This window comes from Anomaloglossus baeobatrachus, chromosome 2 (assembly GCF_048569485.1).
Source record: "Anomaloglossus baeobatrachus isolate aAnoBae1 chromosome 2, aAnoBae1.hap1, whole genome shotgun sequence".
Classification (NCBI taxonomy): Eukaryota; Metazoa; Chordata; class Amphibia; order Anura; family Aromobatidae; genus Anomaloglossus; species Anomaloglossus baeobatrachus.
In genome coordinates this window covers 701,314,524-701,338,637 of record NC_134354.1, presented here as the reverse complement: position 1 = coordinate 701,338,637, position 24,114 = coordinate 701,314,524, and the positions used below count along the sequence as shown (strand labels likewise).

Below are 24,114 nucleotides of genomic sequence, written 5' to 3'. Positions count from 1 at the left end.
AATTTGAAGAATTCCAAGAAATTTAGTAATGTAACAATTTCTGGATGTTATCCCGGCATTGAGAAAATGATGTTTATGTATTGTAATTGCACAAATGATATGTTTGTATGTTGACAACAGTTTCATCAATAAAACAGATTTGAAATAAACTCCGTCCTATAACCAGGCGCTCGTCATACCAATGAACAGAAAAGCAGGCATCATTACAAATTCAAGAAGCAACAAACACATGGACTAATCGGAGCAATACTCCAAACATAGCTGCAGGGAGCTTCCCTGCTAAGCAACTGAGAGGGAAGATCCCTGCATGCAAATAAACTGAGAACAACCACAGCAAAAGACAAACTCAGATAAGAGCAAAAGAACCAAACAACAAATAAAGAGCCAAGCACTTATCTGGGGTAGATGTGGTCTGGAGCAGGCTGGTGTACAAAGAACAACTGACATCCGGCATAGCCTGCTATCAGACCAGGGTTTAAATAAGCAGAGAGTTAGCAATGGAAATGCCCATTGCTCAACACACCTGGTCTCTGACCAAACAATTCCTGGCCACAAGAGGGAGCCTCACAGCAGCAAAAGCACAACTGACATTCACAACACAACGTTACATCCTAGGTCGTCAAGGGGTTAAGTAGTTTTCCTTGCATTGGCTCACCTGACAAACTAATTATCACTTGTGTTTAACATTGATTTCAGTGATTCAAAGAGCTATGAGACACAATACCCTAAATAAGTTTATATAGAAATAAAAAAAATCTTTTTAAAGGCCATGTGCGCACGCTGCGATTTTTGACACTTTTTTTTACGCTTTTGTTTCAAAATCTGCTCCAAAAACTGCATGCCTCTTCTGAAGCCAGCAAAGTCTATGGGATTTCTGAAGTGCTGTGCACACGCTGTGTTTTTTTTTCCTTGGGATTTTTAACATAAAAAAACGCAAGGCTAAAACAGGATGTGATGTCATCAGGATCGGAACAATGTAAAATTAAAACTAGCGGCTAAATGATCGAAAGTCGCGCCTAGCATCGCGTACTGCGTATGCGCCACCTCCTCCTGGCACACCTCCTCTTCTGTGGATCCGCCCGCCTTTTCCTGGCTGCGTTCCCGTTGACGAGCTTCGCGCACCCGCCGCCTGCCGTTCACCTGCCGGGAAACCCGCCAAAATTCAAGGTTGCAGTGAGATGCCACAGTGATTAACCCTTACACCGCCAGCGTGCCACAGTGATTAACCCTTTCACCGCCATCCTGCCTGGAAACCCAATATTTAAAGCTACATTGGAGTGCCACGATGATTAACCCTTACACCCCCAGCAGTATACAGCAAGCTGTAAACAGATTGGTGGGGCTGTATACCCTTAGGAGGAGAGCTGTATAGCCTTTGGGGGGCAGGAGGACAGCTGTATACCCTTTGGGGGAGAAGGATAGCTGCATACCCTTTGGAGTGAGGGGAGGACAGCTGTATACGGGGGAAAGCTGTATACCGTTGAGAAGGAGGATAGCTGTATACCCTTTGGAGGGGGGGGAAGACAGCTGTATACCCTTTGGAGGGGGGGGGGGGGCGACAGCTGTATACCATTGGGAAGGACAGCTGTATACACTTTGGAGGGAGAAGGACAGCTGTATACGGGGGAGAGCTGTATACCCTTGAGGAGGAGGTTGCAGTGGAGTGCCACAGTGATTAACTCTTACACCCCAGCAGTATACAGCAGGCTGTAAACAGGTTGGTAAGGCTGTATACCCTTAGGGGGAGAGCTGTAAAGCCTTTGGAGGGGGGGGGGATAGCTGTATACCCTTTGGAGGGCAGGAGGAGGACAGCTGTATACCCTTTGGAGGGGAGGAGGAGGACAGCTGTATACCCTTTGGAGGGGGGAAGGAGGGCAGCTGTATACCCTTTGGAGGGGGGGGAGGAGGGCAGCTGTATACCCTTGGGGAGGAGAGCTGTATACCCTTGGGGTTGGGAGGACAGCTGTATACCCTTTGGAGGAGGGAATTAACTCGTTTCTGGCTTAACGCCATTAGTCATAAACTAAAGGGTGCTTTACAAGCTGCGACATCGCTAGCGATCTCGTTAGCCATATGACACACCAGATCGCAGATAAGATTTACCGAAATCGCACATAGGTCATTCTTTGAAGCGCCGGTCACATGTGCGATCTCTGCAGCGTGTAAAGCACCCTTAAAAGGCGTTAAGCCAGAAACGAGATAACGTTTGTTGTGCACCATCCTCTCATGCACGAATAAAGAAAGCAGTTTGCACCCAGCTGCATTATCTTCCTCATTGTTTGCATCGCGGCCGGGGCAGGGCCGACATCTGAGTCTGGGCAGCGGTCAGGTGGCGGTGAGCTGGATCCTCAAGCACTATTTTCCAGCGCTTGGCAGTGGAAAATACGGTCATGGCACAAAGAGGGCTTAACCCCTTCCCGACCTTTGACGCATCGTATGAGTCATGGCGAGTTTCCGTTCCTACAGCGCTGGTGACCAGGTTCACTAAAATGTCACCAGCGCTGCAGGTACATGAGGACTTGTAGTTGAGCCCAGGGGGGGTGGTCCCCCCCCCCTTCGTGGTTAAGATCGCTCTGATTGGCTGTTGAAAGTGTCACTTTCACATTCGATCAGAACAATTGTAATATTTCACCATGGCTGATGATGCAATATCATCTGCCATTGGCTGAAGCAGGGAGACCTCTGTGTCACCCCCCCATCCCGATCTGATTGGAGCTAGCGTCCATGTGATGTTATCCCTCCAATCAGACGTGGAGAGGCGGTGTGACCAGTGGGTGCCCTCTCCCTTCAGCTTCATCCTGGTCGTGGCTGGTGAATAGGGAGGTCCAGTGCTGCCACCACTATCAACGCGCTGCCAGGATCTGCCGCCGATCACAGTGCCTGCCAGGTAATATTTTCTCCCTTCTGCTGTCCTCCGCTCCCCCTGCCATCCAATTCCACCCCCGCACTCCCACCCCGATCTTCGCTCCACCCCGTCGTCCGATTCCACCCCTCCACCCCGACCACTGCCCCACCGTCGTCCGATTCCACCCCCCACCCCGACCTCTGCTCCCTCCCCCCTGCCCTGTGATCCCTCACTGCCATGCTTCTGACAGCCTGCCGAGTACTGTGAGGACCCCTGCTGCTGCCAGTGATCACCCCCCCGGCCCTGGGATCACCCCCCTCCCACAGTGATCGACTCCCCAGCTCTGTGATCATCCCCTTGCCCCAGTGATCACCCCCCCCCCCCCGCTGCTGCTGGCTCCTGCATCTCCTCAGCCCCCCACACCTGACAGCTCCCCACGCCTGACAGCCCCCTCCTGCAGTAGAAAGTTTTGCCAAACACTCGCACACTATAAAAGTTTAGGGGATTTTTATTTATTTTTTTTTTACACATGCACACAGCACACAAAATGTCCCGCTCGTCCCAGTCACAAAGGGTGTACTCAGTTGAGGAGGCATATGCCTCCGAAGCCGATAGTGAGGGAGAGGACCCCACTTTTCTCTATTCCTCCCACTCTTCCTCCTCCAGTGACACAGACTCTACGTCGCAGGACAAGAAATCGTCCGGAGACCGGGAGGAGACGAGCCGGAGGCCATGGAGGAAGACCCACAGTAAAGTGTGAGTAACCCCCAACCTAGCGCTAGTGCACTAAGCCACGCACACCAAACTGACGTACATTACACCACACTAACCTGAAATACACTATGTCAGGTTGGTGTGGTATAGTGTACGTCAGGTTGGTGTGTGTGTTGTAGTGTACATCAGGTAGTGTATGTGTGTGTGTTATATACTACACTACAAATATCAACCTAACACACACCAACCTGACGTACACTACACTATACAACACTGCACACCAATCTGACTTAGTGTATGTTAGGTTGGTGTGTGGTGTATGTCAGGATGGTGTGTGTGTGTGGTGTTTACTACACCACACATACCAACCTGACGTACACTACACCACACACACACACACATCAACCTGACCTACACTACACCACATACCAACCTGACATACACTACATCAGGATGGTGTGTGTGGTGTAGTGTATGTTACTTTGGTGTGGAGTGGAGTGTACTTCATTTTGAGGTGTGTGGGGTAAACACCACACACCCCAACCTGACGTATAGTACACTACACAAACACACCAACTTGATCTACACCACATACTCTCCATACGCCACATGGTGTCTGTAAATAATTGGAGCTAATTTTCCATTCAAATTGTTAGCAGACACCATGTTGGTGCTCCTCCACAAGTGAACCCATTTTGGAAACTGGGCCTCCCAAGGAACTTATATAGATGCATAGTGAGCATTTTGAACCTCCAGGTGCTTCACAAATTGATTCGTAAAAATAAAAAAATTACTTTTTTTTCCACTAATTTTCTTTTAGCCTCAATTTTTTTTCATTTTCACATGGGCAACAGGATAAAATGGATCCTAAAATTTGTTGGGCAATTTCTCCTGAGTACACAGATACCTCATATGTGGTCATAAACCATTGTTTAGGTGCACGCCAGGGCTCGGGAAGGGAAGGAGCGCCATTTGACTGGAAAATTAACTCCAAAAGTCAAATGGGGCTCTTTGCCTTCCGAGCCCTGCTGTGCACCAGGCCCGGACTGACAGGCGGGAGGGGCGGGACTTCTCCCGGTGGGCTGGCCGGTGGAGGGGTGGGGGGGCCGCCCCCCGCCTCTCCCGCACTACCTGCTGTTTAAAATTATTTTGTGGCTGCCGCCACCCGCCGGCCGCCACTATAGCGGCGGGGTCCGGTGAGCGGCCCCCGCCGCCAATTTTCAATGCTGCTGGTAGCCGACCGTATAATATGTAATATGATATAGACAGAGGTCAGAATATAGTCACAATTTCCAGAAGATAAATATCCAAACTCTGGTGACTCTAATGAGTCACTATGTCTGACCCCTGCCTACCAAGGAGGGTATGACAGCCTAAATTAGCTGGGCGCCTCCGTTCCTCGTCAGCTCACCCTTGCTCTCCCTATAAATACCCTACCATGCAATTATGTTATGCATCTAGATTCCATACTATTGTCATAATAAACTCACAGTCAGGGCCGGATTGGCCATAGATGGGCCAGTCCCTGTAGTGGGCCGCTCAATCTGCGGCCACTCTCTCCTTTGCAGCATGAACGGCAGGCAGCATTTGCCTTGAGCTGCACGATTATGCTGCACTCGCTGCACAGTTAAAATCCGCAGGAGCAGGAGGAGCGGGTGGTGTGCTCTGTGCCGGCCCCTGCTCCTGCTGATTAGACAGTGACAGTAGATCGAGCCTCCATCCGGCCCGCGAGATGTGGGCGCCAATGCTGCTCCATGCTTCCCTGATCAATGCAGCGCGGTGACCGGGCCCTGAAGTGCGGCAGCATCATGATGATACTGCACTGCTGACGTCATCACATGGCGCGCAGACACACGTCGGGTACCGGTAAGCGCTTCACGGAGCCGAAGATGAAAAGTTTTATCAACGTGGATGAGAGAGGAGGGGAGAGGATTAGGGCACAAGATGAGTGAAAGAGGGCACAGCTTTGCAAAAAAAAGTGGAGGGAGTACTTTATACAGATGGACAATGTGTGTCTGTAAGGTGGGAGGGGGGGGGGATTTTGTACTGAAGCAGTGTGGGGAGGAATGTTCTGGAGAGGAACTGTGTGTGTGTGTGTGTGTGTCTGTGTATGAGGCCTGGCTGTGTGTGTATGTGTGTGTGTGTGTGTGTGTGTGTGTGTGTGTGTGTGTGTGTGTATGTATGAGGCCTGCCTGTGTGTGTGTGTGGCCTGGCTGTGTGTGTATGTGTGTGTGTGTGTGTATGAGGCCTGGCTGTGTGTGTGTGTGTGTGTGTATTAGGCCTGGCTGTGTGTGTGTTTGTGTGAGGCCTGGGTGTGTGTGTGTGTGTATTAGGCCTGGGTGTGTGTGTGTGTGTGTGTATGAGGCTTGGGGGTGTGTGTGTGTGTGTGTGTGTGTGTGTGTGTGTGTGTGTGTGTGTGTATGAGGCCTGGCTGTGTGTGTGTATGAGGCCTGGCTGTGTGTGTGTGTGTGTGTGTGTGTGTGTGAGGCCTGGCTGTGTGTGTGTGTGTGTGTGTGTGTGTGTGTGTGTATGTATGAGGCCTGGCTGTGTGTGTGTATGAGGCCTGGCTGTGTGTGTGTATGAGGCCTGGCTGTGTGTGTGTGTGTGTGTGTGTGTGTATGAGGCCTGGCTGTGTGTGTGTGTGTGTATGAGGCCTGGCTGTGTGTGTGTGTGTGTGTATGAGGCCTGGCCGTGTGTGTGTGTGTGTGTGTGTGTGTATGAGGCCTGGCTGTGTGTGTGTGTATGAGGCCTGGCTGTGTGTGTGTGTGTGTGTGTGTGTGTGTGTGTGTGTGTGTATAGATGAGGCCTGGCTGTGTGTGTGTATGAGGCCCGGCTGTGTGTGTGTGTGTATGAGGCTTGGGTGTGTGTGTGTGTGTGTGTGTGTATATGAGGCCTGGTGTTTGTGTGTGTGTGTTTGTGTGTGTGTGTGAGGCCTGGCTGTGTGTGTGTATGAGGCCTAGGTGTGTGTGTGTGTGTGTGTGTGTTTGTATGAGGCCTGGCTGTGTTTGTGAGGCCTGGCTGTGTGTGTGAGTGTGTGTGTGTGTGTGTGTGTGTGTGTGTGTGTGTGTGTGTGTGTGTGTGTGTGTGTGAAGCCTGGCTCTGGGTGTGTGTGTGTGTGTGAGAGAGAAGCAGGGATATTATGGAGAGGGGCAGCCTGGGGGGAATATGATGTAGAGGGTCAGCTTGGGTGGAATATGATGGAGAGGGGCAGCCTGGGGGGGAAAATGACTATGTTCACATTTCTGTTGTTTATGATCAGTCACAATCCGCCGTTCCGATAAACAACGCAATCCGTTTGGCAGATTCCGTTGTTTCCCATAGACTTGTATGAGTGGAGGATTGCGACTGATGCCCTTGCGTTGCGTCCGCCAACCGGCTGATCAGTCGTGGAACGACTGACCGTCGGGCGGCAGAAACGCAGCATGTAACGTTTTTTTGAGCAGCGGAATCCTTATGTTTTCACTACGCATGCTCAGATCTTGTGTTTAATCATTCAAATGACTGTCTCTCTCTCGGCGGCCGAACGATCAGCTGATCTCCCGGCGGCCGGCTTCTGTGAGCGATCAGCTGATCTCCCGGCGGCCGGCTTATGAAAGATCAGCTGATCTCCCGGCGGCCGACTTATGAGAGCATTCAGCTGATCGTTCACAATAGATCAGCTGATTGCTCTCAAAAGCCAGCGACCGGCTTATGAGGGAGATCAGCTGATTGCTCTCAAAAGCCAGCGACCGGCTTATGAGGGAGATCAGCTGATTGCTCTCAAAAGCCGGTCGCCAGCTTTTGAGAGCGATCAGCTGATCTCCCGGTGGCCGGCTAATGAGAGTGATCAGCTGATCGTTCTCTTTTTCTCGTTTTACAACGGAATGCGCTTTCTCATGACAATGAATTCCATTTCTTGTCACTCGTTGTACAACGCATCAGTCACAAGCGTCAAGCAACACAGATGACTGATGCAAAACAACGGAAATGTGAACATAGCCTATGATGGAGAGGGGCAGCCTGGGGGGAAATATGATGGATAGCGGCAGCGTAGGGGGAATATGATGGAGAGAGGCAGCATGGCGGGAGAGAATATGATGGATAGGGGCAGCCTGTGGGGGTAATATAATGGAGAGGGGCAGCCTGTGGCAGAGTATGATGGAGAGGGACAGCCTGGGGGGTAATATAATGGGGAGGGGCAGCGTGGGGGGGAATATGATGGATAGGGGCAGCCTGTGGGGAAATATGATGGAGAGGGACAGCCTGGGGGGAATATAATGGAGAGGGGCAGCCTGGGGATAATATGATGGAGAGGGGCAGCCTGTGGGGGAATATGATGGAGAGGGGCAGCCTGTGGGGGAATATGATGGAGAGGGGTAGCCTGTGGCGGAATATGATTGAGAGGGACAGCCTGGGGGGAATATAATGGAGAGGGGCAGCCTGGGGATAATATGATGCAGAGGGGCAGCCTGTGGGGGAATATGATGGAGAGGGGCAGCCTGTGGGGGAATATGATGGAGAGGGGCAGCCTGTGGAGGGGATATTTTGTGAAGGAAGCACTGCAATTTTTTTTCAGGAGTGCAGAATAGGAGACATTTATGGGGCAGTATAATGATACTTTTATTTTTAAGAGCGCCATGTTGGGAAGTGTTGCGGAAGGTGGAGAAGAGGGAAATCTGGACACTTGAGCACTGTGCGCGACATCTCATCATGGTGTCTTTATTTCATGGAGACACAAGGCACGGGAACAACTCTGATTTGAGATTACATCACCTATAAGGTACCTGCATGTAAATCATTTTGATACTGCCTGAATCTCATCAGTACTGTGGTTCCTCTATGCTCCGCAATCTGATGATGCCTGATAACAACTCCCAACTCACAGCATCTCCTTATCATTTTTCAGGACAACCTGGGAGTTGGTTTGTACAATGCAATTGTACATGGGGCTAAGGTTGGCTATTTATTCATGTACTAATGGTAATTTTGACTCTGCATTCATGTGCTGATGGTGGTTCTGGTGCTACATTTATGTGCTAACGGTGGTTACGGCGTTGCATTCACGTGCTGACCTTGGTTCTAGCTTTGTATTCATGTGCTGAAGGTGGTTCTGGCTGTGCATTCATGTGCTGAGCTTGGTTCTGATGCTGCATTCATGTGCTAATGGTTCTTGCATTGCATTTATGTACTGATGGTGATTATTGAGATGCATTCATGTACTGACGCTGATTCTGGTGTTGCATTTATGTACAGATGGTGGTTCTGGTGCTGCACTTCTGTAATGACAGTGGATCTGATCTTGTACACATTTAACAATCCAAAACAAGCTTCATGGCTTCAAGTTAAAAACTAAAAAAAAATCTTCAAAACTGTTTTGAGACTGAGGAGAATTTGGCGAGATTCTTATCCAAAAACAGTGTAAATTAGCTTATGTTCATATTGATTTTTTGAGCTGAAACTGAGAATAATCTCACCAAATCCTCATTAAATCCTTACAAACTTTATTCCAGGGATGCATTAATGTACTCATGGTGGTTCTAGTGATATATTCATGTAAGTGCCCCTAACATGATACTAACTGCTCACATCCTCTTGATGTCTGATGCTTCCTTTTTGTTATAAAAATTATAAACTGCTGTTGTGTCTGCTGTCTATAATTGATTGGTTTCAGCGCCGTCATTGTGACGTGACATCAGCGTTGCAGACAATAGCAGGCTTGGGAGAGACAATAAAGCAGTTTGTTTTCAAACAAACAATCCAGGGAATGGGTTTCCAAAACCGGAAAACCACTTTCAGGGCATTTTTTCTGCTTTTTGACCATCTTTTTTTTTTTCCATGTTTTCTCATTGTTTTTGTCACATTTTTTACTGCGCTTCTAAGAAAAAGCAATGGTAAAACGCAACAAAAAAGACGTCCGGGCATCTTCCGAGCCTTCCTATTGACCTGCATAGTAAAGTACAGAGCGTCTTCCGAGTGGTAAACACCAGAAGAATGGAGCAGTCACTGCTTTTAATCACTGGGTGGTTTTAGAAACCTGAACTGGTTAAAAGATGCTGAAAATCCTGAACCTGTGCACAGCGAGTAGATGCATATGGTCATTCCAGTATTTTTCATAGTGGTGTCCATGGTGGGATCTGCCACCAAAAAAATGGCATTGCACCTTCCCTAAGTGATATGTGTCCAAAATTATCACCAGTGAAAACTACAGCTTCCTTCCATTCCCCCTTTCCAAAAAAAAGCAAAGTTATGGGTCTCAGAAATTGGTGGAAAAAAAATCTGATTTTGTATCCCTGCCCATCAGCAATATGAAGAGGCCGCAGCACTATAGAGGGCAGCATCCTCTTCATTATCTATGAGCTCTGTAGGGAAAATAGCAGCAAATAAAGCAATAAATAGGACTGTAAGCTGGTCACAGCAGTGACTACATGTTATATGGTTGTGTTACACAATCTACAAGTGCACAAAGATATCACACATTCACCACGCGACAAGTGGGCCTGTGTACCCCCAAATGCCAGGGCTGAATGTGAGTCCCAGTCCGGCCCTGCTGTGCACCCAAACACTTGATTTCCACCACATATGGAGGTATCTATGTACTAAGGAGAAATTGTACAATAAATTTTATGGTGTAATTTTTCCTGATACCCTTGTAAAAATACTAAAGTTTTGGCTAAAGTAACATTTCTGTGTAAAAAAGTAAATTGTCATTTTTTCCTTCCACATTGCTTTGATTCCTGTGAAGAACCTAAAGGGGTAATAAACTTCCTGGATATGGTTTTGAGTAGTCTGAGGGGGTGCAGTTTTTACAATGGGGTCACTTTTGGGTATTTTCTGTCACCTAGGCCTCTCAAAGTCACTCCATGTGGTCCCTAAAAAATGTTTTTTTGTAAATTTTGTTGGAAAAAATGAGAAATTGTTGATGAACTTTGAGCCCTTCTAACTTCCTAACAAAAAAATATTATTTCGAAAATTGGGCTCGTGTTAAGTGGACACGTGGGAAATGGTATTGGAGTAACTATTTTGTGTGACAGATCGCTCAGATTTATAGTATTCACATTTAAAATTTTGAAAATTGCGCAATTTTCTAAATTTTTGCCAAATTTCCAAAAATGAACGCAAAAAATATCGGCCTAAATTTACCACTATCATGAAGTACAATATGTCACAAAAAAAACCTCAATGTCAGATTCACCTGGATCCATTGAAGCATTCCAGAGTTATAACCTGTAAAAGTGACACTGAGCTTTGTGTTATTCATCCCTGAGCAGATATCTGCCGTCTTGATTGCTGTTGCCATGAAAGACACTGCTAGAAAGTAATTAGAGCGCAGCTCTGAGCGCCGTACCAAGATATGAGCCTGGAGGCGTCGTGAGTGAGCCTGAGCCCAGGAGACCGCTGGGATGCAAGATGTCATTGATCCCAGAACTGACATTGCAAATCTCAGAGTGATGAGTCTTTGGCAATGCATAAATGAAATTTTCTCCTTTATCCCTAACAGCTTGTCTCTTCGAAGGAAGGATTGCTGTTTTACAGAGTCCAACATGACTCCGAGGAAGACCTTGGTCATGGAGGGAAGAAGGTCCGACTTCTGATTGTTTACCACCCCATCCCAAGGTGCGGAAGAGTGTTAGTGTGAGCTGCACATGCTCGAAAAGAAAATTGGGCAGAAGGTGCCACTACCAGGAAGTCATCGAGGTAGGGAATTATACAAATGTTTTGACCTCTCAGGAATGCTACCACCTCCCCCATTATTTTGGTGAAAATCAGAGGTGCCGATGAGAGACCGAACGGGAGGGAGGTGAACTGATAATGTCGAAGATGCCCCTTGTGGAAAACTGCGAACCGAAAATATTTTCTGTGGGCGCGAAAAAGCAGGATATGGTAATAGGCATCTTTTAGATCTATAGTGGCCATAAAAAATCCCGGACCGACAAGGGGCATAGTAGACCTGACAGACTCCATTTTGAAACGGCGGTAGAGGACATGGCGATTCAAGGGTTTGAAGGTGATTATTAACCGATGGGTGCCGTTGGGTTTTGTAACGAGGAAGAGACGGGAGTAATGGCCGAACCCTGCCTCTGACTCTGGTACCACCGATACTACCCCTATTCTCTGGAGGAAGTGACCCGAGTACAGTGAGGAGGATAAGTGGAGAACTCCACCTTGAGACCCTCTCTGATGGGGTTTAATACCCAGTGGTTTAATGAAACCTCCCGCCACTGACTGAGGAATGTGGACAGCCGACCTCGTATTCTGATGGCGTCATTGCCTGTCTTGTTGCTGTCTCCGATCTTCAGACCTCTGGGACTGAAAGATGTTCCTTCCTCTACCTCCTTTCTGGTAACTCTTAACGGCCTGTCTTAACCTTGCCTCTGTAATGGGTAGATGGAGTCTGGGTGGGACGAAAAAGTTTATGTGGTCTGTCTTCCGGCAACAATTTCTTCTTGTCGGTAGCCTTCTCCAGAATATCTTCTAGGGCTGTACCTAAAACATGCTCCCCTCAGAACGGGAGAGAACAGAGCTTCACTTGGAGGCTGCATCACCGCTCCGGAGTTTAAGCCAGAGAGCTCTTCTGACCGCATAAGAAAGAACCCCACATCGTGCTGCTTCACGAACCGACTCCGCCGAAGCATTAGCTAGAAAACCGGTTGCCTTCTGGAGAAGTGGCAAAGAAGGCAAGATATCTTCCTTGGGGGTGTCTTGGGTGAGATGTTACTCCAGCTGTCCCTGCCATCTGAACAAGGAGCGGGCCACACAGGTGGAGGCTACCCCTGTCTTATGCAGAACTGCTGACGTCTCCCAGGATTTCCGAAGGAGGCTCTCCATCTTACGTTCCAAGGGATCCTTGGGTTAAGACGAATCTTCAAATGGGAGAGTGGTCTTCCTTGCCACTCTGGCAACTTGAATATCAACCTTAGGTATCTCCCAGCAACAGGCGGAATCTTCTTCTAGCGGAAATCTATTTTTCAACTCACGGGGAATGGTCAGGTGCTTCTCAGGACTTCCCCATTCCTGTAAAACCAGCTGATTAGTTTGTGGACTGGAAATCCCAACTTCTTACGGGTCTGAAGGCCCCCGAACATTTCGTCCTGTACTGATCTAGAGGTTTTCTCTTCTTCAACCCTCATGGTCTACCTGACTGCACCTAAAAGTTCATCCATATCCTCCATTGAGAAAAATATATCTGGCTTCAAAGGCATCTGAAGATAAGCCCTCATCCTCGTCAAACATCTCTACCAGGGCCGAAGAGGGACCTTCCAAAGAACTGACTCAGAGCCCACAGGGTAGACCTTCTTTTTCTTAGGAGCAGAGGGAGCAGAGGGTGCAGGAGTAGGAGGAGGGGGGGGGGGGGGGAGGTTGAGAAAGGGACGCCAGGGAGGACTGAATTTCCTGACGGCGCATATTCTTAAGTTTATCCATAAAGGAGGGTTGTTCCTCTCTTACAATCTGATCAGTACAGGGCTCACAAAGTTTCTTGGAGTGTTCAGGCGGAAGCCTTTTTATTGCAGATCATGCATCTTTTGATGGATGGTTTCTCCTTCTTGGGGGCAGGAGTCTTGTCTCCCTAAGGGGGAGAGAGGCCAGTAAATAAAGGCACCCAGAGGAGAAGTCTGCAATATATGAGAGCCTATCACCTCGACCTAACCCCCCAGGTACTGATACTCACAGAACCGGGGGCTGAGCTGGGCTCCACCGAAGCAGAGCTAGTAGAGCGTTCTCCCTCCATGCTAACAGGATGCACACAGTGCTCTTACCTGGGTCCGTTACTCAGTCCGAGATATACCAGCCGTGGGGACTCCTCCTCCTCTGTCGGTCGGGGGGGTGCAGGCGTCCACACAGGAGCAAGTGCCGGCAGCCACAGGTAGCCCACAGTTCCACAGTGGAACGCATGACAGGAAGCAATGTCAGCAAAGGACGTCGACCTCACTTCCCGCGCGCCACCGATACCGCTTGTTAGAGAGGAGGAGGCGCCATGGAGGGGCAGACAGGTGCAGAGTCCGCAGGAGACAGGAGCAGTGCTGGAGGAGGAAGACACACGTGGCCCCGACATCAGCTGCCTGGTGAGTAACCTAAGGCTGTGCTCTCAACACCGGCCACAAGAGCACAGCAGGAACCTCTCATGTCCCATAGGGACAGGAAACAACACTGGAGATGGGAGGTGGGGGAGGGATTATTTAACCTCTTTGTGTTTCTTGTCCCCAATAGGGTGGAGAGTTAACCTCCTGTGTGCTGTCGTGGAGGGGTGACTAGAGAAAATAATGACATGGCCCCCCTTATTCACCTGATCTGAACCCCATAGTGAACCTGTGGTCTCTCATAAAATGTGAGATCTACAGGGAGGGGAAAACAGTACACCTATCAGAACCGTGTCTGGGAGGCTGTGGTGGCTGCTGCATGCAATGTTGATCGTAAACAGGTCAAGCAACTGACAGAATCTATGGATGGTAGGCTGTTGAGTGGCATAAAGATTGGTCACTAATTTTTTGGGATTTTGTTTTTGCATGTCAGAAATGTTTATTTCTAAATTTTGTGCAGTTATATTGGTTTACCTGGTGAAAATAAACAAGTGAGATGGGAATATTTGTTTTTTACTAAGTTGCCTAATAATTCTGCACAGTAATAGTTACCTGCACAAACCGATATCCTCCTAAGATAGCCAAATATAAAAAAAAAAAGAAAAAAAATACACTCCAACTTCCAAAAATATTAAGCTTTGATATTTATGAGTCTTTTGGGTTGATTGAGAACATAGTTGTTGATCAATAATAAAAAAAAAAATCCGCTAAAATACAACTTGCCTAATAATTCTGCACACTGTGTAGTTCCTGGTTAATAATAAAAAAACATCTAAATTAAGACAGCCCAGTTCTGGAAGAACATTCTTTGAAAAGATGAAACTAAAATCAACATGTACCAGAATGATGGGAAGAAAAAAGTATAGAGGAGGCTTGGAACGGCTTATGATCCAAAGCACACCACAGCCTCTATAACAGATGGTGAACGCAGTGTGATGGCTGGGCATGCATGGCTTCCAATGATACTGGGTCACTAGTGTTTGTTGATGATGTGAATAAAGACAGAATACTCATGCAATTATGCTCATGGAATTGAAAAAAAACGTCACTTACACAAACTCATCTGAATTTGTCCTGCCATTAGCTTTTAGTAGACAGAGATAGTGATAAGTTCTTTTACAGGATTTCACATCACAGCCAATAGTTGCTCCTCTGTTCTTACATAAGGTACATTTCTGTAAATAAAATTGCATGTGTTACCAAAAAAAAGTGAAAAAGAATGGAATGATCATCAAATTAAAAAAAAAAAAAGCCTAAAGTGGACCTCTCAGCAAAATTTTCCTGTTGAACTTGACAATGGATGCAATAGTGGCTGCCGAGTGTTATAAAAATGTTTTGTGGGTTTTTTTTCTTGAGGGGAAGGGGGGTGGTGACCTTGTGAGTTAATTTTTATTAAGTCCAAATGGGTGCTTTTAGGTTTCACTGGAGGTGTGTATTTGCTCTGCCTGTACGGGTTATCCAATCGTAAGCAGGCAGCAATACAGCAGAAAGAGAGCACGCCCCCAGAATAGGTTATTATTCTCAGTGTGACACGTAATGATACAGCTCTGATCTCTGCATGAGTCCGAGAGGGATGGGCTAAGTACAGGTGAGTTTAGTTGTGCCAGATTACAAACCCTTCAGCTTTCCTACTATCCTAACAATGGCAGATCTGGATTTTTCTCCACTCTGCCTGTCCTGAAATGACTATGAACAGAGGAAAAAGGGATAGATGTGCTGTGCGACACCTGGTGTTGATGGTAAAAATAGTGGAAGCCCGAGGGGCTGCTCACCTATTTGGGTTATGCAACCCTGCACAACCCCGGTTATGGCAGTGACATGATCCGTGGGAGCCGCTGGTGTCTTGTGCTGGCTGGAGACCTTGGGGGAACACCGTGGAGAGGCTTCTTATGGGTAAGTCACGTGATCGCGAGCGACCGGAAGTGCGTTCCCACAGGTACTGTCACACAGCCAACAGAGGCCCGGTATCCTGGCAACCGTAGGTCCTGGTGGATGAGGAATAACTCTCTGCTCCCAGAGCTGCTCCTGCCGTTAATCCCTCGGACGGGATATAGCAAGTGAGGAAAGCAGGGTGGAGGTCAGATAGTCCCTCCTGCTTCATAGCGCTCATAAGTGTGTTAAGATATGAAAACAAACCTTTTAGGCTATGTGCCCATGGGAGAATAAACCTGCGGATTTATCGGCGGAAAATCCGCGGATTTTCCAGATAAATCTGCAGGTTTCAGCAAGTACAGACACTCCCCATGTTATCCTATGGGACATGGGGAGTGCTGTGTCCATGCTGCGAATACGTGCGGCTGCGGAACATGCTGCGGATGTCCCGCAGCCGCACGTAAATTGCATGTCAATTATTTCTGCTGAATTAACTGCAGAAACCCCGCCTCTCCACTATGGAGATAGGGCCGGGACCTCTGCAGATAATCCACATGAATGTCCGCAGGTTTACCGCAGCTATTTCGCTGTACTACAGCAGATCTTTCGACGAAGCCTTGATAGGCGATACGCGTGGGGTACTTGCCAGGGTCTCCTTTGTGTGTGCAGGCTTATGGTTTTCTTGGTCGTTTGTCCAAAACTGGCTGCTTTCCACATGGCAGGTTGTATGGCTCCCTCCCATTGAGGAGGTGTCTATCAGTGATTTTAGACCATGTGGTTGTATATCATCAGGCAGTCTCTATAGGGGTTGTGGACCTCATTTTAGGTCTCCTCTTGATAAGCACATTGTATCTTGTATTCAGGTATTGGTCATAGCATTTATGGGCATATGATAGACCAAGATTTTTCCTGCCATATAGATACAAATATTCCTTTATGTACTGGTGTTATGCATTTAATTTGTACATCAATCATTGGAGTGCCCTGGTGAGGGATTCATTGTTTTAATTGTGTTTTAACTATTTTGTGCCTAATAAAGTCTTACATTTTTTATATAATTGGTGTGCTCTGTCCTATATGCAGTGTCTTTTTCTCCCTTTGACATATATAACTGGAAAAACACAGCGATTGGATAACGTGCCTAACCAGAATTGAATAAAGGATTAACCTTTAAACCGCTGATAAGAAATACATTTATAATACAGTTAAATTTATAAAATTAAATAAAAGAATCCGTGTGGCATTCCTAAATAAAGGCAATGTCCTTCTTAATAACGGTACACGGGATGGGGACATCCTTGGCTGCCATCCCTGTGGCATGTTGAAATGTGTCTGCTGTGATGTCATCGTTAAGGGAGAAAAATCCTTCACTTCTTATACCACTGGTATGACCTGGCTGAGGTGCAATATCTCTGTGGCGACGGAAGCCTCAGGGGCGCCACAGTTATACTTGTTTATACAAGTTAAATCTTACCATATACTGTATATTGGTTTCTTTAATTATTATAAATATGTCAAAAGAAGCAGGTAAAGGGAAATGTTACAGCATGTACTTACTATTCTTTGAAAAATACCAATAAAAAAAATTTGTTACAAAATTTTGCTATCAATATCTGTATCTAACAAAAAAAAACAAAAAAAAAAAAAAAACCACAACACAGCATAAAAGTAATATGAATATTAGGCCCCACAACTTTTTCAGCTCTTTAAAATGCATCTATGAAAAAACCCTAAAATGTGCAAGGGAAATTTTAATTGGGGGGGGGGGGGGGGGTGAGATGAACAAAAAACTGGAATTTGGGGATTTTATTTTTATGTTCTTCATATGCTAACTTTTTTTGAGCAGGTCAGTATGACTCTGGAGATAACAAATTCCTTAAACTTTTAATATGGGGAAGATACATTTCTACCACGATTTTCAAACTTTGTAACTTCAAAACGGTGTGACGGTGAATACAGCTTTGTGGTCCTGGCAGCTGTAGCCAACTAGCAACAGTCTTTTTTGAGAGGCACATAACGAGATTGGGAAATAGGGCAGATGGAGCCCATTTTTCTGTCAATCATTGAAAACAGCATCTTAGGAAACATATAGTGGGGATTGAAGTAATCTCTGATCCTGGCCATTACAGCAAGGTGATGGCTGTATATTACCATGACGCACCAAATCATCAGTTTAAGAAAACTGGATAGCTTATTTTGTATGTACAAGGGGAAAATATTGAGCTGCAATGGGGTAAAGACTTATTTTATATACAATATGGTCAGGGACACAAATCTTGTGCTGGATAGAAGGCGCAAGACCGGTCATCCTAATTATATTGGCAGCTATCCATAGATTTGGAAGCGGCAGTCATATGAAACGCAGCCGGGAACCAGGGGGGGAAGGAATAAAGTCGGGAGGACTGACTTTCCATAGTTAAGTAATCCGCTATGGGGGCCAAAGTAGGGGGGGGGGGCAAGAGGCCATATTTGCTGCAGGAACAAGATCATAGAGGTGCGGTTGTTTCCCCATGTTAAAACCAAAGAAACTGCAGAACCTCCGATGCTCAGATAAGAAGCCAGAAAGTGATAAAAACTGGACATGTTAAAAGGAGGAAGATTATCAATTTCCCAAATTCGTATAATTATAAATATGTACAATACATTTTCTGTATTATTCTATATTCTCACACATTTGTCAATGTTATTTACAACAATAAGCTCTTACCAGTTTTTTTCCTCTAATGATTTCAGATCGCACAGATTCAACCTTAAAATCAAATCCTTCCGTATCCTCCTGTGAGTCTTTCTGTATCACCATAGGGGAATACAACTTTAAAAGACAAAAAAAAAAAAATTAAAAAGTAACAAATTAGTCAAGATATAAAATTATTATTTATCACATTATTTTCTTATGCTTCTAGAGAAATGTAAATTTCAGGGTAGGGTCACATCACCATTTTACCCACATTTGAGCAGCACGGTCCGATTATGCTGATTAGAGGGAGTTTGATCAGAGTGGGATCTGTTTTTCTTGGGTATAGAGAATAAAAAAAAAAAAAAATAAAAAAAAAAAAGTTTCTCCACCTTCTCCCTTCAGTCAGTACGTGAAAATCGGACCGCACTTAGATGAGTGCGGTCCAATCTTTTCCATGGATACATAGATTTGCATTGACATTTTGATTAGGCTAGGTTCACATTTCCGTCAATTTGTATCAGTCACAATCCGCGGCTCTGATAAACAACGGAATCAGTTTGGCGGATTCCGTTGTTCCCATAGACTTGTATGAGCAGCGGATTGTGACTGATGACGCTGCGTTGCATCCTCCGCCCGACTGATCAGTCGTGGAACGACTGACCGTCGGGCGGCAGGAACGCAGCTTGTAATGTTTTTTGAGCAGCACAATCCGTAGGATTTCACTGCGCATGCTCTCTCTCGGCTCCCTGCACACGTAACCAGGGTACACATCGGGTTACTAAACAAAGCGCTTTGCTTAGTTACCCAATATTTACCCTGGCTACATGTGCAGGGAGCCCGACACTTCCCCGCTCGGCTCCGCCCCCTACCGCACTCCGCATGTACACACACACACACACACCTGTCCCCAGCCATGCAGTACCCGGCACTGACGTCTTCAGCGTCATGGCCCCGCTCGGCTCCGCCCACCCCCATTCTCGGCGTCCGGCTGCTGTGATCTATCTTCTGATCACCCGGCGGCCAGCTGCTGTGAGCGATCGGCTGATCACCCGGCGGCCAGCTGCTGTGAGCGATCGGCTGATCACCCGGCGGCCAGCTGCTGTGAGCGATCGGCTGATCACCCGGCGGCCAGCTGCTGTGAGCGATCGGCTGATCACCCGGCGGCCAGCTGCTGTGAGCGATCGGCTGATCGCTCTCATTAGCCGGCCACTGGGAGATCATCTGTTCGCTCTCAAAAGCTGGCCGGCTATTGTGAACGATCAGCTGATCGTTCTCTCTATTACAACTGAGTCCGACAATGAATTCTATTCTTGTCATCCGTTGTACAACGTATCAGTCACAAGTGTCAAGCAACGCATGTGACTGATGCAAAACAACGGAAATGTGAACCTAGCCTTAGACACTTGAAGCAAAGTCGAACAATGGAAGGGAAAGATCGGACATGTGCACAGTCCCCCAAAATAACATTAGTACAAGTTCTATCCGTCAAAACCATAGATGGCAGTCATCAGATTTAAAAGGTAATTCACACAGCGCTTTTTTCCCCCATTTTTTTTTATGGTATGAAAAATGCTTACAGTTGGCAGAAAAAAAGCTGATTATATTGGGTGCTTTTTTATGCATTCAGTTGAAAGAGTATATAAATAACCCCAAATTGTAAAACCCAACAAGTGACCATTATCACATGTTGTAGAACACCAGAAAAAAAAAAAAAAAAATATTACAGATGTTAATTACAGAGCTAGTGAGAACTCACGAGCGACAGATTTCTGCAAAGGCCTCATCCAGACATGTTTTTTTCATGCATGATCAAAAAATAATAATAATAATTAATAATAATAATTTTATTCATTTATATAGCGCTATTAATTCCACAGCGCTTTACATACATTGGCAACACTGTCCCCATTGGGGCTCACAATCTAGAGTCCCTATCTGTATGTCTTTGGAGTGTGGGAGGAAACCGGAGTACCCGGAGGAAACCCACGCAAACACAGGGAGAACATACAAACTCCTTGCAGATGGTGTCCTTGGTGGGATTTGAACCCAGGACCCCAGCGCTGCAAGGCTGCAGTGCTAACCACTGAGCCACCGTGCCGCCCAAAAAACTGACCAACTTTCATTAGTGATTTCAATCAAAGTTTCATCAGATATTCTCATTCATTTAAAAAAAAAAAAAAAAAAAAGCTTCCCTGTTTCTTCTTTCCTAATTAGCAGTGCAGTGTTGTCGGATTTCTTCATGGACTCAGACTTGCACTGCAGATTTTGATTAGGCACTCGAATCAAACTTGAACATGTCTCCACGATTTTTCAAGGACCACCCGTCTGTGGAAAATCATGGACATGTGAATTACCCCCATTCACGATTGTAGGTGCAAGTTGTAACTGACAGACAGGAGTAAGGGGCATGTGCGCGCGTTGCGTAATTACATGCATTTAAGCGGCGTATTGCACTGCAGCGTAAATGCATGTGTCCTGCGTCGTTGCTTTTTTTTTTTTTTTTTTTAAACACAGCGATTTGTATGCGAAAATTTTGACTCAAATCCGTGTGCTCAAAAAAGCAGTGTGTCAATTATTCTGTGCGCTTTGAATGCAGCTCGCATTCTGTCTATGGTGGGGGCAGCAGCCATAGCGCATGAAATCGGCTTTTTTTCTACAGAAAAACTGCATCCATTACGCAGTGTTTCTGCAGCGATTTGAAGCACACATGTGCGGTCAAATCGCTGCAGAATATTCAGCAGGTACGTGCGAACAAGGCCTTATACTGGACGGAGTACGGTATATATCTTTCCCAGTTAACCTGTGTGAGATATTGCTGTAGCAGTCTAGCTGCTGGGCTAACTCAGCTGAGGGAGTTTACCTAATCACAGCCACATAAAAGCCTGAGGAGTAAGGGTATGTGCGCACGTTGCTTTTTACCTGCTTTTTACCTGCTTTTTTGCTGCTTTTTCTTCTGCGCTGTTTAATGCTAAAATGGATGTGTTCTTCTATTCAAGCAAAGTCTATGGGAATTTGGGTTTCTTGTTCACACTATGTTGTTCAAAATGCTGCCTTTTTGTGGCAGAGCTTTGGTCAAAAACTCAGCTTTGCAGTGCAAAACCCAAATGGCAAAAACAATTGACATGTTGCTTCTTTGAAAAGCTGAGTTTTTGACCAAAGTTCTGCCACAAAAAGGCAGCATTTTGAACAACATAGTGTGAACAAGAAACCCAAATTCCCATAGACTTTGCTTGAATAGAAGAACACATCCATTTTGGCATTAACAGCGCAGAAGAAAAAGCAGCAAAAAAGCAGGTAAAAAGCAGGTAAAAAGCAACGTGCGCACATACCCTAAGGGTACTTTCACACTTGCGTTGTTTTCCTTCCGTTACAATCCGCCCTTTTGGAAAACAGCGGAATCCGTTAACGGATTCCGCTGTTTCCCATAGACTTGTATGGGTGACGTATTGTGCCAAAAGGACCTGCGTTGCTTCTGATGGGCGACGCTCCTTTGCTTCCGCCCAGCGGGAGGAACGCAGCATGTAACGTTGTTTTGAGCAGCGGAATCCTCAGGATTTCACTGCGCATGCTCTTTTTTTTTTTTCTTTTAAAATCACAAACTTTATTTTGTCTCGCAGTGGCCGTACGTTCAGCTGAGCGCCTGCCCGCTGGCATGCCCGGCCGCCGGCAAGTGACAGCGCTCAGCTGAGCGACCGGCCGCCGGCTATTGAGAGCGATCAGCTGATCGTTCACAATAGTCTGCTGCCGGTAAAACTGTAAAGAAGAAAAAAAAAAAAAAAAAAAAGCTTTCCGTTGTTTTGTACGATCCGTAGCATCCGTTGTGCCACTATATGCAACGCATCCGTTGCATCCGTAACACAACGCAATGCTACGGAAGCCGTCCAACGCAAGTGTGAAACTAGCCTAACATGGAAGTTGATACTAACCAAACATCTGCGACTGGAGATCCAAGCTTGGCAAGTGCCCTTGGTAGGCCGGGTCCACACGGGGGACTACTGCGATCCTCCCATGACACTCATTTCATGCTGACAGCACAGCAGGAGCAAAGTGTCTTGCGAGTGTCACTGCGACTGAGGTCCGATCATTCGATTGGCCAGCACGGAGGGGAGGGGGGGGACGGGACAGCGCTGCGGAGGAGAGGGCCAGCGATTACAGAGGGGAGGGATTTATCTCCCTCTCTCCTCCGTTGCCAGCTATTGCCATTCTCGCCCTGCACTCACAGTACACCGGTTTACTGCGAGTGCAGTGCGATTTTTCTCTCGCCCCATAAACTTAAATGGGTGCGAGAGAAAGAAGGATCGCAATACAGTCGCAGCATGTTGAGATTGTTTTCTCAGTCTGATTAGGGCTGAGAAAATAATCGCTCATGGGTGCTGGCACATAGAGTAATATTGGTCCGAGTGGAATGCGATGTTTTATCGCATTCCACTCGCTCTGATTTTGATGCCGTGTGTCTTAGGCCGTAGTGTGAATCAGGGTTATACATGTTAGTAAATGCTCAGACTGGCAAGTGTTTATTATTTTGTATTGCATGTTGGTTTGCAATTCTCTGGCTGCAAATAAAAGCCACGCATTTGCTTTACATAGACTGTTTTCCATCTGTCACTGCCATGCCGCCCTGTCAACGCTCCCTGCAAAAAATGACTTTTGATGAAAAAGTGGAGACTAAGGCGGGCTTTGCACGCTGGGACATCGGTAACAATGTGTTACCGATGCTGCAGCGATAGTCCCGCCCCCGTCGCACGTGCAATATCTAGTGAAAGCTGCCGTAGCGATTATTATCGCTACGGCAGTTTCACACGCACATACCTGCCGTGCGACGTCCCTCTGGCCGGCGACCCGCCTCCTTCCTAAGGGGGCGGGTCGTGCGGCGTCGTCACACGGCAGGCGGCCGATTGAAGTGTAGGGGCGGAGATGAGCAGGATGTAAACATCCCGCCCACCTCCTTCCTTCTCATTGCAGCCGGGAGGCAGGTAAGGTGATATTCCTCGCTCCTGCGGCTTTACACACAGCGATGTGTGCTGCCGCAGGAGCGAGGAACAACATTGCACCTGTCGCTGCACCGGCATTATGGAAATGTCGGAGGCTGCAGCGATGATACGATAACGACGCTTTTGCGCTCGTTAATCGTATCAAAAAGGATTTACACGTTGCGATATCGACTGCGACGCCGGATGTGCGTCACTTTCGATTTGACCCCATCGACATCGCACGTGCAAAGTCGCAACGTGCAAAGCCGCCCTAAGGCTAGCTTCACACTTGCGTTGAACGGCATCCGTTGCATTGCGTTGTATGACGGATGCATCAGATGTGTTGCATCTAGTGGCACAACGGATGCAACGGATCATACAAAACAACGGAATTTTTTTTTTATTTTTTTTTTCTTCTTTACAGTTTTACCGGCGGCAGACTATTGTGAACGATCAGCTGATCGTTCTGCCGCCGAGAATGTGTGCGGGGGGCCGGAGTGCCAGGTGGGTGGAGCAGAGCGGGGCCATGGCGCTGAGGACATCAATGCCGCGAGGACTGCATGGCTGGGGACAGGTCTGTGTAATATATATATATATATATATATATATATATATATATATATATATATATATATATATATATATATATATATAGTGAGGTAGCAGCGTTGTTTGGGCAAAAACGTGAGGCAGCAGCGTGTTCACACCAACAGTCTATTTATTGTTGCAGCATAAATAGATCCAATTTCCCACTGTCAAAGTCTCTTCCGGATCACAGCCGGTGCATATAGACAAATTCTTTGCATCAAAAAGTCTTGTTACCTTAGGACCCCGTTAACCGCAGGGATCTGTGTAAGGTTCTCCTAGGCTCACACTCTTGGCCTGTGTTCACTCCACACAGAGCCAGCCCAGCTCACACAGCATGTGTTAGCTTCACCAAGCCTGGCTCTCAACTGAGACACAACCTGCTGTGCTCTGCAT

The 24,114-nt window shown here is 46.9% G+C and overlaps 1 protein-coding gene across 5 annotated transcripts in view; it reads right to left on the bottom strand.

Moving 5' to 3' along the window:
* Positions 1–24,114, bottom strand: part of LOC142292139 (uncharacterized) — a 218,340-nt gene that overhangs the window by 171,762 nt on the left and 22,464 nt on the right. For 3 of the 5 annotated variants that reach the window (XM_075337285.1, XM_075337289.1, XM_075337286.1), the window contains exons 2-3: positions 18,194–18,298; positions 14,668–14,789 (exon numbers count right to left, since the gene is read on the bottom strand). In XM_075337285.1, the coding sequence (XP_075193400.1) occupies positions 14,668–14,789; positions 18,194–18,298 (227 nt within the window). Of the gene's footprint in view, positions 1–14,667; positions 14,790–18,193; positions 18,299–24,114 lie in introns of those variants that run through there. The other 2 variants (XM_075337288.1, XM_075337287.1) reach the window with 2 other exon arrangements.